The 14,898-nt window shown below is 40.6% G+C and overlaps 1 protein-coding gene across 1 annotated transcript in view; it reads right to left on the reverse strand.

Moving 5' to 3' along the window:
* The window catches only part of PPP2R3C (protein phosphatase 2, regulatory subunit B'', gamma), a 17,531-nt gene that overhangs the window by 1,575 nt on the left and 1,058 nt on the right, over positions 1-14,898 (reverse strand). Inside the window, exons 2-12 of the mRNA XM_009319462.1 lie at positions 14,085-14,212; positions 12,814-12,918; positions 12,098-12,210; positions 11,176-11,273; positions 8,279-8,349; positions 7,400-7,532; positions 6,778-6,834; positions 6,179-6,234; positions 6,030-6,105; positions 5,236-5,372; positions 3,451-3,588 (exon numbers count right to left, since the gene is read on the reverse strand). Coding sequence (XP_009317737.1) covers positions 3,451-3,588; positions 5,236-5,372; positions 6,030-6,105; positions 6,179-6,234; positions 6,778-6,834; positions 7,400-7,532; positions 8,279-8,349; positions 11,176-11,273; positions 12,098-12,210; positions 12,814-12,918; positions 14,085-14,212 — 1,112 coding nt within the window. The remainder of the gene's footprint in view (positions 1-3,450; positions 3,589-5,235; positions 5,373-6,029; positions 6,106-6,178; positions 6,235-6,777; positions 6,835-7,399; positions 7,533-8,278; positions 8,350-11,175; positions 11,274-12,097; positions 12,211-12,813; positions 12,919-14,084; positions 14,213-14,898) is intronic.

Consider the following 14,898-nt stretch of genomic DNA (forward strand, 5'->3'; position numbering starts at 1 on the left):
GAAAGAGAGAAGGGAAAGACCAACCAGCAGACAGACAAAGCAGTGCGGCTACTGACACTTTCAATTACTTTGAAAATGGAACCTGTATTCTGGTTGATCAAATAGTAGTGTGAGGGAGACGATGTATTTGTCTATTTGAGCATTTGTCTGTCCATGGAAGGGTTCTCTTGGTTCATGCCGTAAGTGGGCATTTCTCATTTTGAGCAAAATAGTATTCCCCACTATTAGTTCTTTTAATGTGGTACTATTTAAACAGCTGCATCACCAAACCTCTGCCTGCCAACAGCAACTATGAACAAAACTGTTTGTTTCACTAGCACAAGCTGCATAGCCTTGTCAGCACAGCTGTACCAGCATAGCCTCTGTAGGTGCAGACCTACCTACGCTTACGCTAGCAGAAAAGCAATTATTCACAGAGTCAAAAGGAACTGTTCTGATGTCAAGGAAAACTTAGAACATTCCATTTCCAAAAGTTTAAAGGAGGGACACATTTTGACTGTGTCAAAGCATCTGCTGTAGTCGAGGAATCTTTTCAATAACTAAGCCATAGAGTAAGTATGTAACTGGAGACATGCACAGATATAGCTATACAGCAGTAGCTTATGCAGAATTACCTTGTTAAATTGCTTTCATATTAGAATCACTTATGTACTATGACAACACTAAAATTCATGTTTTTGTAAAATGTAAAACTGTAAATTAACACCCTTTATTAAAATCAGTCAGAGACAGCTGATACAGCCCCTGGCTTCCCTGAATCCTACTGCCATGTGAACAGAAATGGAGAAAGTGGTGGGAATGGTGAGCTGTAAGAGCAGGGAGAGAAGATGAGTCATTGCTTAGTTTCTCTAGGACCCTTAGTATTGCCAAGTCCTGGCCTGACAGTTGCCCATCAAGCATGCAACACAGCTACAATTACTAAATGAAGTTCATGATGAAGTTCAAAAGGCACATGCAAAAATCCTGCAGCAGAATAACCCCATGCAGCAGTACGCTCTAGGGGCCAGCTGGCTAGAAGCAGCTTGGCCGGAAAGGTGCTGGAGGTCTTGGTGCACAAGAAGTTGAACGAGAATCTGCAGGGTGCCCTTGTAGTGATGAAAGCAGATAAATACTGGGCTGCATTAGTACAGGCATAGCTAGCAGGTACAGCGAGGTGATTATTCCTCCTGACTCAACATTTGGACACAGTACTCCAGATGTAGCCTCACAGCTTTGGGCTTCCCTTTATGAGACACTGACAAACCAAGTGGGAACCCACTAGAGGGCTATCAGGATGCTTGAGGGGGCTAAAGCACAGCACGGCTGAGAGGAGAGGCTTGAGATGGGGATTAATTCACCCGGAGAACAGAAGGCTGGGGTGGTGGGGGAATATCTTCAACTACCTAGCAGGTGGTTAGAGACAACACAGCAAGAGTCTTCCTGGAGACACACAGTGAAAGGGCAGGAGGCAGTGGACACCGACTGCAGCAAGAGGCATTCCAGTTAGACAAAGATGGGAGAAAGGGTGAGGGGAGAAAAGTCTTCTCAGGCAGGGCAGTCAGACACTGGAACACATTGCCCAAAGAGGCCATAGAGTCTCCCTCCTTGGAGATGTCCAGGCGAGTTTTGGGTAAGGCTCTGAGCAATTCAACCTAACCATGAAGCCGGCCCTGCTCTGAGCAGATGGTAGGAGCACGTGACCTCTAAAGGTCCATTCCACCCTAAATTGTTTGATGGTTCCAAGGCACTAAAAGAAAAAAAAAAGTTGTGGGTTTTTTTGGGTTGTTGTTTGTTTGTTTTCAAAAAAGGAGCCTTTCCTTTTTAGAAAAAGTCTTCCAGATAATAAGTCTTATTTTTACAAAATGATATGGTTGTAGTCACTATCAAAGTTCATGTTCAACTGGAGATGTATTGCAATATAGAAATAATGTGGATATAAGATTATGCCTTGAGCAAGCCTGATAGCTTTACTTAAGGAGCTGAACGAAGTATGTACCTTGTTCCCCATACTTGGAGCATACGGCTAAGTACAATGACATTGTTTATTTTCACAGTTATAATACAGAGACCCACATAAAGAAAACTGAAATGCTTGTCCCTGTGTCTGAATAGGTATCACTGAAGGAATCTTGTACATGAAAAAACCATCACACTCATAACTCAGCCTAAACCATCCACAGCAAAAATACTACATTTTACTGCATGACATTTCCCTTCCCAAGTGTCCTGGTTTCGGCTGGGATGGCCGTTAATTTTCATCCTAGTAGCTGGTACAGTGCTGTGTTTTGGATTTAGGATGAGAATAATGTTGATAACACACCGATGTTTTAGCTGTTGCTAAGTAGTGCTTACACTAGTCAAGGACTTTTCAGCTTCCCATGCTCTACCGACTGAGAAGGCTGGAGGGGCACAAGAAGCCGGGAGGGGGCACAGCCAGGACAGCTGACCCAGACTGGCCAAAGGGATATTCCATACCATGTGGCGTCATGCTCAGCACAAACTGGGGGAAAGATGGCCAGGGGGCGGTGACCACTGCTCGGGAACTGGCTGGGCATCGGTTGGTGGGTTGCGAGCAATTGCGTTATGCATCACTTGCTTTGTATATTCTTTTATCATCATTATTATTATTATTTTCCCTTTCTTTTCTGTCCTATTAAACTATCTTTCCTCCCCCCCTCCCCCGTGGGGGGGGGGGGGGGGCGGGGAGTGAGCGAATGGCTGTGTGGTGTTTAGCTGCCTGCCAGGTTAAACCAACACCACCAATATACCTCAGGTATCTATTAAAAAAAAACCCACAAGACAAAACAACAAAACATCCATAGCCCCCCAAACCAAAACCACCACAAGCCAGAAGAAAAACAAAAAAAAACACTCACACACAAACCACAATTTGGAGGAAGACTTTACAAGCCCTAGGTTAATTTTAACAGCAACAAAAATATTTAAGCTTATTTTAAATCTATTCTGGGAGCAACAGAAAAATACAGAATATGAAAAATGCAAAAAGCTTTTTGCAATCAATACACTGAATGAAAAATCCCACAGCTGTACAGGCCCATCACTGCACTTCGCTCTTTTCATTTTTTCTACTGAATTTTAGGATTACAGTGGAAATTAAAACCAAGGGCAATTAGAACCATCATAAGACATTTCAATAGGTAACCATTAGGCAATTTTAGGACAATTTCCATTTACAAAAAAACCCCAAAATCAATAGAAAATATTTTTCCTAAACAAAATCAAAACAGTTAATTTCAACTGCAGATTAAATGTTGAAAATACCTTTTGAATTCTTTCCAAGTTTTGGAATATTTTTTTTTTTTTAATATCTTAAATCTTCTTAGAAGTAGTTACTAGCCTCCCAGCAGGTATTGGTAATTTAAAGTGATTTCCTGCAGATCTGCATGCAGAAGCACACAGGCTATAACACTATAAACACAGAAAATGGCCTACCTGTATAAAGAGACTTACCCTAAAGAAATAATTAAGGGAAAAGACATTCAGGTATCCTTTGTTCTCTATATCAAGCAGTTTGAAAATATATTGCAGAGCTGCAGGCTCCTTTCTGTTTTCTAATGCAAGCACAAAGTCCAGGTAGGTTTTATAGTCCTAAAAGTAGATACAATCATGTTTATTACAGTCTTCTTTCTAAATTGATTTTGCAAGCAGGAACTTTATAATTGGCAGCTATTTCATTGTAGGGGATCAGTCTATTTCTGAAAAAGACAATGTGAAATAGAAAATGGCTGCTACCACCAACGTGAACAGAAAAGTTAGTTTTTAATGGCTGCTGACGATAGGAAAACCTGCCATTTTAGAGGTGAAATAGGATTCCGAGCATAAATCCAAATTAAACATGCTATATATACTTTCAAACAATGTTTAACACATCTTTAGACTGCTGAACATACCCAACTAGCGAAGAAAAGCCATATAAAAGGTTTTCATTACCACAAATTAAACATCCAGTGGCAGTAAGCCTACCGTTACCAAACGGTGAACTATATGTCCAATTAAAGTATATAATCCTTAGACCAGAGTAGGTAGTTTGGCAAATCGTGTGGTAGAAGCATTAGTAGACATCAGAAATACGTATCACACTTTTTCATTAGTATCGATTCTTGGTTTCCTGATCAAGATACAGTTGTGACAAGGACAGAAATCCTTCAGTCCTATGTATATAATAACCCTGTCTACCTTAAAAACCAGAGAGTCGTGCTGCCATTCAGAGGGAGCTGGACAGGCTGGGAAAATGGGCTGACAGGAGCCACACCAAGTTCAACAGAGGGAATGCAAAATCCTGCATTTGGGGAGGAATAACCCCATGCACCAGTACATGTTGGGGGCTGACTAGTCAGAAAGCAGCTTTGCATAGATGCACCTGGGAGTCCCGATGGGCAACAAAACTGAACATGTGCCAGCAACGTGCCCTTGCAGCAAAGGCCGCTGACAGCATCCTGAGCTGCATTAGGAAGAACTTTGCTGGCAAGCCGAGGAAGGTGACCCTTCTCCTCTACTCAGATCACATCTGAGCGCTGGGTCCTGTCCTGGTCTCCCCCGTACAAGAGAGACGGACCTACTGTAGCAAAGGGCAACGAAGAAGATCCCTTACGACCTCAGTGATTCTGTGATTCTACAAAACACTGCTAAGGCAGCAGCAGGACTGTATAGTGAACTTGTAATTTATTACTTTTAGAGTTCAGTCATCTGAATGCAGACAACAAGAGTAGCAATACATGAAGTAAAGCTTTCAAAATAAATATAGATATGTTTCTATTTTAACTAATTTAGTTAGACTTCCCATTTTTCACAGCTATGGAAAGCTTACAACAAAAAACACTGTTGTCTTCATGAAGCAGTGGACAGGTTAGCTAACCACTGGTTGCAAGTGTGCCACTTGTCTTTGGTCCTCTTTAAAGAATTACATGTAACTAAAAAGCATTGCTACACCTATACATTTTTTCAACATGCACTTTGTTATTGAATCTAGAAGAAGCTTCATCCTAGGCTGTCTGGATTTTGTATCACCTCTGCTTTCCAAAACAAGCAACTTGTCTTTAAGCCACACTGCGATCACCTTGCTGCTAAGAAAATCAATTTTCTAATCTGCTGCATGGTTATTTGTGTGCACGATGATAAACAAAAGTTACTTCACCTCAAGCTACTCTTTATTTTAAAGATACTGATTATGAGGCATTTTCCATCTCAATGAGCCAAAGGTTTTATATTGTGAACAAAGTGAAAATATGTGATTACCATTTCACCATCATACGTTAAGCATTCCTGAAAAACACGATCCAAAAATATGTTGGTCAGAGTCCCTGTTCCATACCGGGACAGTTCTTCTTTGCTGAGCATGCCGTTGTGATCTTTATCAAGGTTTAAGTACTGCCCTAGGGAGGAGATATAGAGGGCAAAACACAGTTTACCTATATCAGCAAAGAACTGTTTCAACAGAGAAAGAAAATTTAGCACTTTTTTAACCTTTATTTAATTTTCATCATAAAGCTAAGGCAGTTAAGTGGGAAGTATTCTAGATCCACAATAGTATTCATAGAGCATCATAAATGAGCACCGAACATGGGGGGAGGGGAAGTGCGATTCCCATAACGAGGAGTTAATAGTTCTATTCTAAGGTAATGGCTCAAAAGTAAAGGCTGTGTATACAGAGAAAGGAGCAGAAGGCTAAGAGCATATTATTTTAAACAGATCTGCTGTAAGCGTGAAAAAAGAGCTAAAGGTGATGCAAAAGCATGAATAGAACAGTCAAAAGAGACGGTTACAGAGGAATCTTGCACCTTGTGCAACAAGCACAAAATGACAGAGGATAAAACCGTTGTAAAGAACAACAGTGGAGAACCGAAACTGTAAAGAAAGTCGGGAAGACAGACTGAAAGGGTGGCTACACGAGTTGAAAAGACAAGTTATCAGCAGGATTTAAAGAGACAAAACCAGAGGAAACAGAGGAAAAATAACACTAAGAATACGACTAAGTCATACAAGAGGAGAGTAAAAAAAAAAAAAAGGTGTTCACATATAAAGGAACCTACCATAAACTCTTAATGCAGAAGGAGCAGAAAACCAATTTGTTTCCTGACTTTCTTTAGAAAGTTCTTCATCCCTTAACTAAGTGAAACATAAAGTTAGAATTCAGAAAGAGTAAATTAAAATACAATAGTATATGCTAAGAGATCTTTACCTCCAGTAAGTCATCCAGGAAGCTGCAAGCTAAAATATCCTGTATCTTTATCTTCCCTGCAGCAAGAAAAGGAAAACACATTTTAACAGTTGCCCAACCAACACATCCGTTTGACTGTTCTCATTTAGGTAGTTCTACTTAAGAAAGAAGTATTCTGAGCAGAAAAAAAAAAGCCTTTTTAAAAAAACAAAACCAAACAAAACCGACTTCTAACATCAAGGATAAGACTGTAATTTAAGAGATAAAAATAGCTTTTAAAACGACTTGAATAAAACTAGCCAGATATTGGCAGAAGAGGAGTTATACTGAAGCCTTGAAAGCCAGAAAACTAGATAAAAAAATGCGAGTGTTCAACATCAACTCAAAATGTACAGTAAAAAATGCAAAGAAAGCACGCTTAAAACATTTGTTGGAGCTATAGAGTCTCTTTAAGTGATGTGGTATTTTAACATCTTCAGAAACTACAGAAGTGACACAAAGGTAAGGTGGCAGAATGCACTCCTGCTGGTGTAGCTTTGGTGCGCAGACACTGCGCAAACACCTGTGCAAAATAATGGCGTTGTAACTTCACACACACCCTCTCTATTGTTTGTAATTACCTCTGCCAGAGGCTACTGCCCACACAACTCTGACATCTTCAAGTGGCACAGCTAGATCTTGAAAACACATGCAATTTGACTTAAATGAAGGGCATACAAAAAGGCAAAGTGTTGTCCGAGGGAGCTACGTCTGTAATAAGGATTAGCAGCCGTAATTGCAAACCTTTTCTAATGAGTTTACATGGTGCACACAAATTTAATCACAGGAGAAGCACATCACAATAAGCATTCTTGAGCATTTCCACAGCTCTGTGGATGTTCTGCCAAACAGTTCTGTTAGTTGCTGTGTTTCCTATTCACCCTAAAACACTTATAAAATTAGCTGCTGCTAATGATGCATTATGATGAAACAATATCTTATTTGTCAGTTTCTATGAGATAACTCTATAGTACCACAGCTGATGGGTATCTCATAGAAATTCATTAGCTGTAGAAGTAGATTATTAGACCCACGTAAAGACTTACAGTCTTCAGTGGAGATTAATCTTCAAATACAAGATTGCTGAACAAAAGCCTACAAAGACAACTACATATTACTTTGAAAACACAAGTAGCTTGGGTGGAAACATTTTGAAAGTGAAAATACTCCCACATATTTAGAATTTTGAAAACATGGACCTACCTGTTCTGAGAGGATCCAGAAAGAAGAAGAACTTTCTAACTGCTGTGCAGACATAGAAGGAGTAAAAAGATTTTTCTAAACCATCCAGTTGTGGCAAAGTAGGGATGAGTTCCAAAATATAGTTTTCTAAATCCTGCAGAATAAAGAAAGAAAAGGAAACAAGCTTTAAACAGTACTACTGTTGGATGTTTGCTATATTCCACCCTGGCTTTCAAGTATATTTTGTTAGGAATACAATCCTGCAACAATGCAGGAAAGACATGAAAGCAGGCAAAAAAGCTTCTGCCTCCATGCAAGGAATCCTAGGTCATATACATGCACATGTGATGCCATGACTGAAACAGTCTACAAATAAAGCAGAATGTTAACAAAGTAGATGATATTTACATGTAAATATAAATGCATTCAGCTGTACCTTTTTCAAATACCAATGCATAACTCCTAATTGGATTATCCTATTGTTGAATATTCTTTACTACATCTTTTTGTAAAGTAGAGTGGTAACTAGAACCTTCTTATTTATTTTATATAAACTCCTGTTAGAACAGGAGAATAATTCATTGAGGCCCACTCTATCCATCCTTCTTTGTGACTTCTACCATATCCTACTAAATCTAGTAAAGTGCTAATGACATGAAACCTTCATATCTCCGATCTCTTTTTCAGAGAATTACCCATATGTTAAAAAGGCTAGCAGCACTCTCGCCACCAAATCTCCAGAATATAGAGACTGCGATTTATCCAAACAAATGTGCCCACTCCAAATCTAGATTATGATACAAACTTTTAGGAGGTAAGACTGGAAGAAAATTGGAGCCTTTCTGATGCTCTTGTTTGAGTAAAGACAGACATCAAGTTAATCAAGAATCATTTACTTACTGATTCTCTGAGGTAGCCCTGTCCTGCCACATCATATAAACTGAGACCTATTCTTGTCTGATGAAGCCATACTGTAAAACAGAAAACAGAATTACAATGCAAGAAGCCTAGGGGGTTTTTGACGCCTCACCAAAATTTGAAGTTATTCTAAAGGCCACAAGGCACTGTTGGATGTTAAGTGCCTCTCTCTTTTTCTCATTTTTCTGAGATTTAAGCAAAGCCATGACATGTACAAGCCCTGCTTAGAAACGTCGTTTCAGTCTCTAAGTTGGTAAGAGTTACTGGTGATATACGGCACGCTGTGGCCAAGACTGCCTTACATAACTAGATGTGAGAAACAGCTGAGCAGACACCACATTTTATCTGGTACATGGAATCACATGGATTCATTCTCTCTTGCTGACCTAGAGATATGTGTAGCAGCGCATTTTCACTACATTAAAAGCAGCTGTACAACATCGTATACAGATTGCTTGTCAGATTGCTGCAGTCCCTTGTGCAGCACGAGACGCTGCAGCTACAGCCAAAGGTCCTGCCCTCACTTCTGAGTTACAAGAAGAGAATTAGAATAGCACAAGCATCTATTTTTGCAATGAGAAGGCACATTAATCAGACAATCTACAGGACAACATGCTTGAGGCCATTGTTAAAGCACAGTAACAGAGACGAAGTACATATTAGGCATAAAACCTATTATTCACACACTCCATGTTAAATTTAGCTTTCATTTTATGAAGAAACAGTTTTAAAGTTCCTCTTATGAAATACGAGCTGTGCTTCATACCAACATTCATCTCTTCAAGGTAAGTGTTTGTCCAGGTGGACTAAGTATCACTCAGAGATGACAGAGGTTGTTTCTTTGTTGGCTGAAGTTTAAAGGTAAGTGTATCATACAGCCTGACGTGATTCTACTAGGCTCGACTTGTTTGGACAAAGCCAACAGACTCAACCACCTTTCCTCCTAAAGAGGGAGCATTACTGGAGACAGATGGCACTTCGGGAAATGCTTCACCATTATTCAGTTATTAACTTCACCATTCACTCATCCCCTCCCAAAAGGGCTGTGCAGATCATTAAGAAAGAGGAAGAAAGGCTGTAATCCACGGACTGTAAGAAATCCTCCAGCTGGAGGTAGGAAGGAGAAAGACAGAATGCTACATGTTCAGCACAAGTATGTGAATACATACAGCTATTCCTAAAACTTTAACGAACAAAAGAAAAACCCCAAAAGCTCATTAATGAGTTCACCTAGTTAGAAAATAGCATCACGCACCTGAGGCACAGCAGTTTAAGATGACTTAAGCTCAGGGTGACATAGCCTCTTCCCTGCTGCAGCACCACTCCGGAGGCTGACCGCTCCGCTGCATGAGCTTCATCAAAACAAGGTAAAATGTGGGACTGCACTGCCCCAACTTGGATCAGCTCAAGCAGCTGCAGAGTAACTCCATCATCTGTTACTTTCCCCTCCTTTCAGTGCCACACTGAAGGACATTCAGCAGTAAATACAGATGGAAATCACCAACTCCAATCTAAAGTATTAACTGAAAGTTCCTACCGTAATTTAAATCTTTTCTTCCTTTAATACCTGGCCTGGTCTTTAGCCCTCATATGGAACACTGTACAACAGACAATAGAAATGATCTCAGCTACTGCACAGGCATGCTACTGGGCTAACTTTATTAGGCAATTCCAATGCTGTAAGCTAGCAAAACCAAGGATCCTTATTCAACTGACCCAAGAGGGACTTGCAAACAAATACTGCATTGGGACCTTATGTTGGCCAGAGTCTGAAAATGAAATCTGATTGAGATGGGACATGCCAGAAGGCTTCCTGTCTCTAAATTTGGTGGGGTTTTTTGTGTTGGTTTGGTTGGTTGGTTGGGGATTTTTGGGGTTTGGTTTTTTAGGGTGGGGGGGGTTTGGTGGGGTTTTTTTTGTTTGTGTTTTTTAAGAAGAGAGGTATCACCATAAATACACAAGACTTAAAACTTCTGGATGAAACAAATGAAAGAGAGCTCAAAAAGAATCTCTGTTGTGTCCAGCCGGGTAAGCCTTTTTGAAATGCATACTATTTTCACACACTTCTTCACAAGTCTCCTATCCTGCAGCTTTTGGGTTTGCTGTTTGTTGCAAATGGGCCTGTTACCCCTTTCTTGCATACTCTGCATGTCTACTCACCAGGTTTCCTGCCCAACACATCTCTCATCCCTTGCACCACAAGATTTTAAGTTAAACAAGCTGAGCTGCTCTGGGGAAAGGTGCCATTCTCCCCTCCTGAAGGCTCTACCAGACCAAAGAACACAGTAGCCAGGGGACAAGGCAATGAGGCAGCCTTCCTTTCTGCTAGCCAGCCTCATCTTTTTAAACAAGATCTAATACGGATTTAAAAAAAAAATAAATTGCATTTTTCAGCCCAAGAGGTTACTTATAATAAAAAATAGCTGAAAATATGGTAAGGCTATAGCGACAAGCACAAGAACATATTGATATATTTGACAAGCACAGTTAGAAAACATAGATAACACCACTCTGTAGAAGGAAAAACAGCAAAGCAAGCTATCTGCCAGACAGTCTGATCACAGTGGTTAGGATCACACCCGCAACGTAACTTTACTGTTTTGCTCTTCACCGTACTGCCTGAATAAAGGAAATCAGAATGACAATATATAACAAACAGATCAAGGGTATCTCTGGCTGAGGGGAGAGGTGGATTTCAGAGGTAGGGTGAACTCCTACCTCCTAGTAACCGGAAAAAAACCCCAAGCCTCCAGGAAAACAGCATTGGCAATCAAGGGCTAGATCTCACTGCTGTTGAGAACAGCAAGTAATTAATAAAGCTTAAAATAGCCTTGAAAATAAAACAATTTCTCATTAACACAAAAGAAGCATCAACTAACCTTTTCGCATGACATAATTGAAAAACTGCATGATAGATATCCTCCCATAAGGATCATTATGGAGTAATTTAGCAAAGATCTTAGCTGTGAAGAACTGCCTGTAAAACATAAACACAAAGCTACTTCTATGCATCCGATTACACTGCACTGACAGATCCAGTTACAGTATCCAGAACTTAGAGACACTTTAAAATACTGTTTTAACAATATAGAATGTGTTCTGTGTATTCAAAGACATTAATTTGCTACACTACACCCATCAAGTGGGATCTACCAAGTAACAATGGTAAACTCAATAAAAAGCAGCTGCCTTTGCTGCTCATGAGACTCTTCAGTGATGTGGGTGTTTTGAGAGTTTTCATTCAATTTAATTTCTCTTTAGTACAATATCTTTGGTAGCTTCCAATCTTCTACAACAACATGCACATAAACGGAACTGCCAGTACTGACAACTAATCTGCTTCTGCCCAAAACGCAATCACAAAGCTATGTGCACAACAGCAGTCTCCAACAGGAGTGTAAAGAAGGAATATTCGCTGTATGCTGTACACAGGACACCTGGTAGGAAATTTTCCATCAGAAGATATTAGGGAAGGTTCGGCAGTATCACTGGAGACATGATTTCCTCTTCAAATACAAAATGTGCTGTTTACTGGCCACTAACATCATAAAAATGCTCATGCTGATAAGAATTTCTTCAAAAGGATGCAGTAGACCTCTTGCAGACATCTCTATCAAAAGTTCCCTCAGAGATGTATGGCAATACACCTTTGCAAGGATGCAAAGCAACTAGTTCATCAATAACTACATGGACATGATTTTATCTCACCATTAAACTGTTTCCATCTATTTTAGCAACTGAAAGTTAGAGCAGCACTTAGCTTTAGCCAAAGTAAGCATATACAAGAGAAGAAAGCCTTACTTGCACTTAGGTCCAGCTTTTTCACCAACTTTCAAGAAGTTCTCATAGTTGATCATTGCTTCTTCCCCAATCATCGGAGATGTCTGATGTTTGTCCAGTAGAAACCATAGATTCTTAAAAGGCATTTATATTTGGTTAAGAAGGTATCTCTCTAGAGATGTCAATGTGCTTAAGACAGAGCATCTAAGAAATGCAGCAAAGATGTGGTTTTGCTGCAAGGTTATCTCAGTTATCAGTACACGTCATCAGTTCAGACAGAAAAACAAGCAAGCGATATTTCAACTGCTCTAAACTGGTGTTACACACACACAGACACACACTCTCTCTCTCACTCACTAGGATTTCTAGGGTCACATCCCTTTTGTCTTTGCACTGCAGTAAACTCAACCATCTTTGGAGTCTCTCTCAGTGATATATAAACAGAACTTATTTCTTCTTCTGGGCCCACTAGGGAAATTGTTGGAATGTGCTGGAAAACCAGAAACCATTGATTTAGTCCTCATATACATCATAATGAGGAAGCTTTACACTGACATTACCAGCCCACGACTATGCAGCACTTCAGCTTTAGCTAGTACTTCACAACCAGCCAACGTGCCCAAATACAAAGCACCTTACCACAAGAGTCTGTGGACAGACAGGAGATAATCAAACTCAGCAGAAAGAGGAAGTCTTGTCAGAAGCCGTTACAAAACATACAGAAGATATTTTCTTACCTGCAGCTCTTCGTTATCCAACAGCTCTCTACTTTTTCTTTGCAGAAAGACTGCTCTAGATTCTTCTCTTAATTTCTGAAGCAAGACTTCATCTTCAGCTGGCAGCTAGAAACATTGTGGTGTTTTAATTATCTGTACAGTGGTACCATTCAAAAACTACACATCTAGCAAGTACTCTTAGGTAGTCCTGACTCACATGCTCTGATGAAGCTGTTTACTCAACAGAAAACAACGACCTATCTACCAGAATGCAGTATGGTACCTGCTTCTTCTACAGGGATATCACTTGCGTACTGTCTCAAATTATTTAAATATCAAAATATTTATTTAAAGCAGGACATCTTTAACATGAGAGACAGAGACCTACCTCATACCTGATAACCCATCCAGTAAGCACTTTCCCCACAGTTGCAAGATAGAAGGGCTCACACATAAAAGACACTTACTACTGTGTTTTTACTCAGGAGAGAGCAGCACTTTCTATTTTCTGGTAGGCCTGACTCTCAGAAGTATGAATGTCTACTAGACTTGTTTTGGCCAACAAAACAGATGGAAGAACACTTAGTATGAAAGTTCTGCCGATGTTTACAGGCACAACTGTACAGCACTACCAGAACTTGGATGGTTGCATATGTATTCATCAACTGAAACATAGGTACTTGAGAACTTAATTGGCAGAAACTCATGATCCTAAGGAATATGGGACCATGCGAGGTTAGACGACAGCTCAGTGGTCAAGTTGACAAATGCCAGCAATATCAAGATGTCGAACTCGTGCTCCCATATTCCCCCATCCCAGTCTGATTCATCTCACACGTAAGTTGCCAGACCAAGCATTTCTGCTGGATGATGCAAGTTACAGACCTATCTTTAGTCTGCAAGGCCAATGACCCACTGTTTTCATGAAGCAGCATCCCATTGTGTCTAAACAGAAACAGGGAGATACGTATTTATAACACTGGTATGTCAAAATTTAGTTAAAACAGGAAGTTTCTCTGAAAGAGAAAGAGGACTTCCTATCTTTAGTAGTTTGCCAAGCCTACTGTCTGATTAGCAAACTACTTCATGGCCTTTGATGAGATGCTTAGTAATTATTTGAAACTGCTGAAATCCACAATTGTACAAAACAAAAAGTTAAGCTTAGCAATCCACATCATTCAGATTTCAGCCTACTTAAGCTTGTGAAGCTGAACTGTCCCTTTGAATAAGCACAACTTTCTTTATAACACAGAATAGCCTCCTGTTGAAGTTTATCTGGATACCCCACTTACCCTGTAGTAAAATCGTGGTATGTTTGTGTATGACGTATTGCCACTTTTCCTTCCTCCTTTCCACTCCATGTAATATTTTGTGAACAATTCCATTTCTTCATCTTTTAGCTCTTGTTCGCTCTTTTTGGCTGATTAACACAGAAAAGAATTTTCGTGTTGTACTCCAAACAGAGTTTCAATGTAACAAGGAGCTTGAAAAAAGGAGTTAATGCTGAGGCTTATACAGCTATGCTGTTTAGTAACACGAATATTAGGTGGAAATGAATGGAGCACAGGCCTATTATGTAAATTATATAACAGATACAACAAACACGTCACACATACATTCCATTCGAGTATCTACAAAGCACCCTCTTTCAGTGACTGCACGTGCCCGATCCTCCGTAGGGTACGCGCTTCTCACAGAGATGGTTGTGACTGACAAAGCAGCAGCGTTCTTGTTCTGCAGTGGTAGCACTGTTTAAGATCCTGCGTACGGCAAGCAGCAGCGTAAAACCACCTTTCGGTCTGTAACGTCAGGGATAGCATTATACGCCTGCACGAGCTCTCCGCGGGCTCACTCAGGAATACAGAGCTACCGGCCAACGCTGCCACAACTCCGCTCCCCTCCCCCCCCAGCCGTTACCGCGCCCGCGCGGCTCCTCAGGGCTCCTCAGTCCCCCCGTCACCAACCCCTAAACAAGGGTGTTTGTTCCTCCGCAGAACCGAGCCCGAGACCTGCCCGGCCCCCACGGCCGCCTGCACGCGGGGAACTAAAGCAACACCGGACACGCCGACGCTCGCCCCGCCAGGCCTGACCCCGCACCCCCTTGTC

This window comes from Pygoscelis adeliae, unplaced genomic scaffold, assembly GCF_000699105.1.
Source record: "Pygoscelis adeliae isolate BGI_AS28 unplaced genomic scaffold, ASM69910v1 Scaffold71, whole genome shotgun sequence".
In the NCBI taxonomy this organism is placed as follows: domain Eukaryota; kingdom Metazoa; phylum Chordata; class Aves; order Sphenisciformes; family Spheniscidae; genus Pygoscelis; species Pygoscelis adeliae.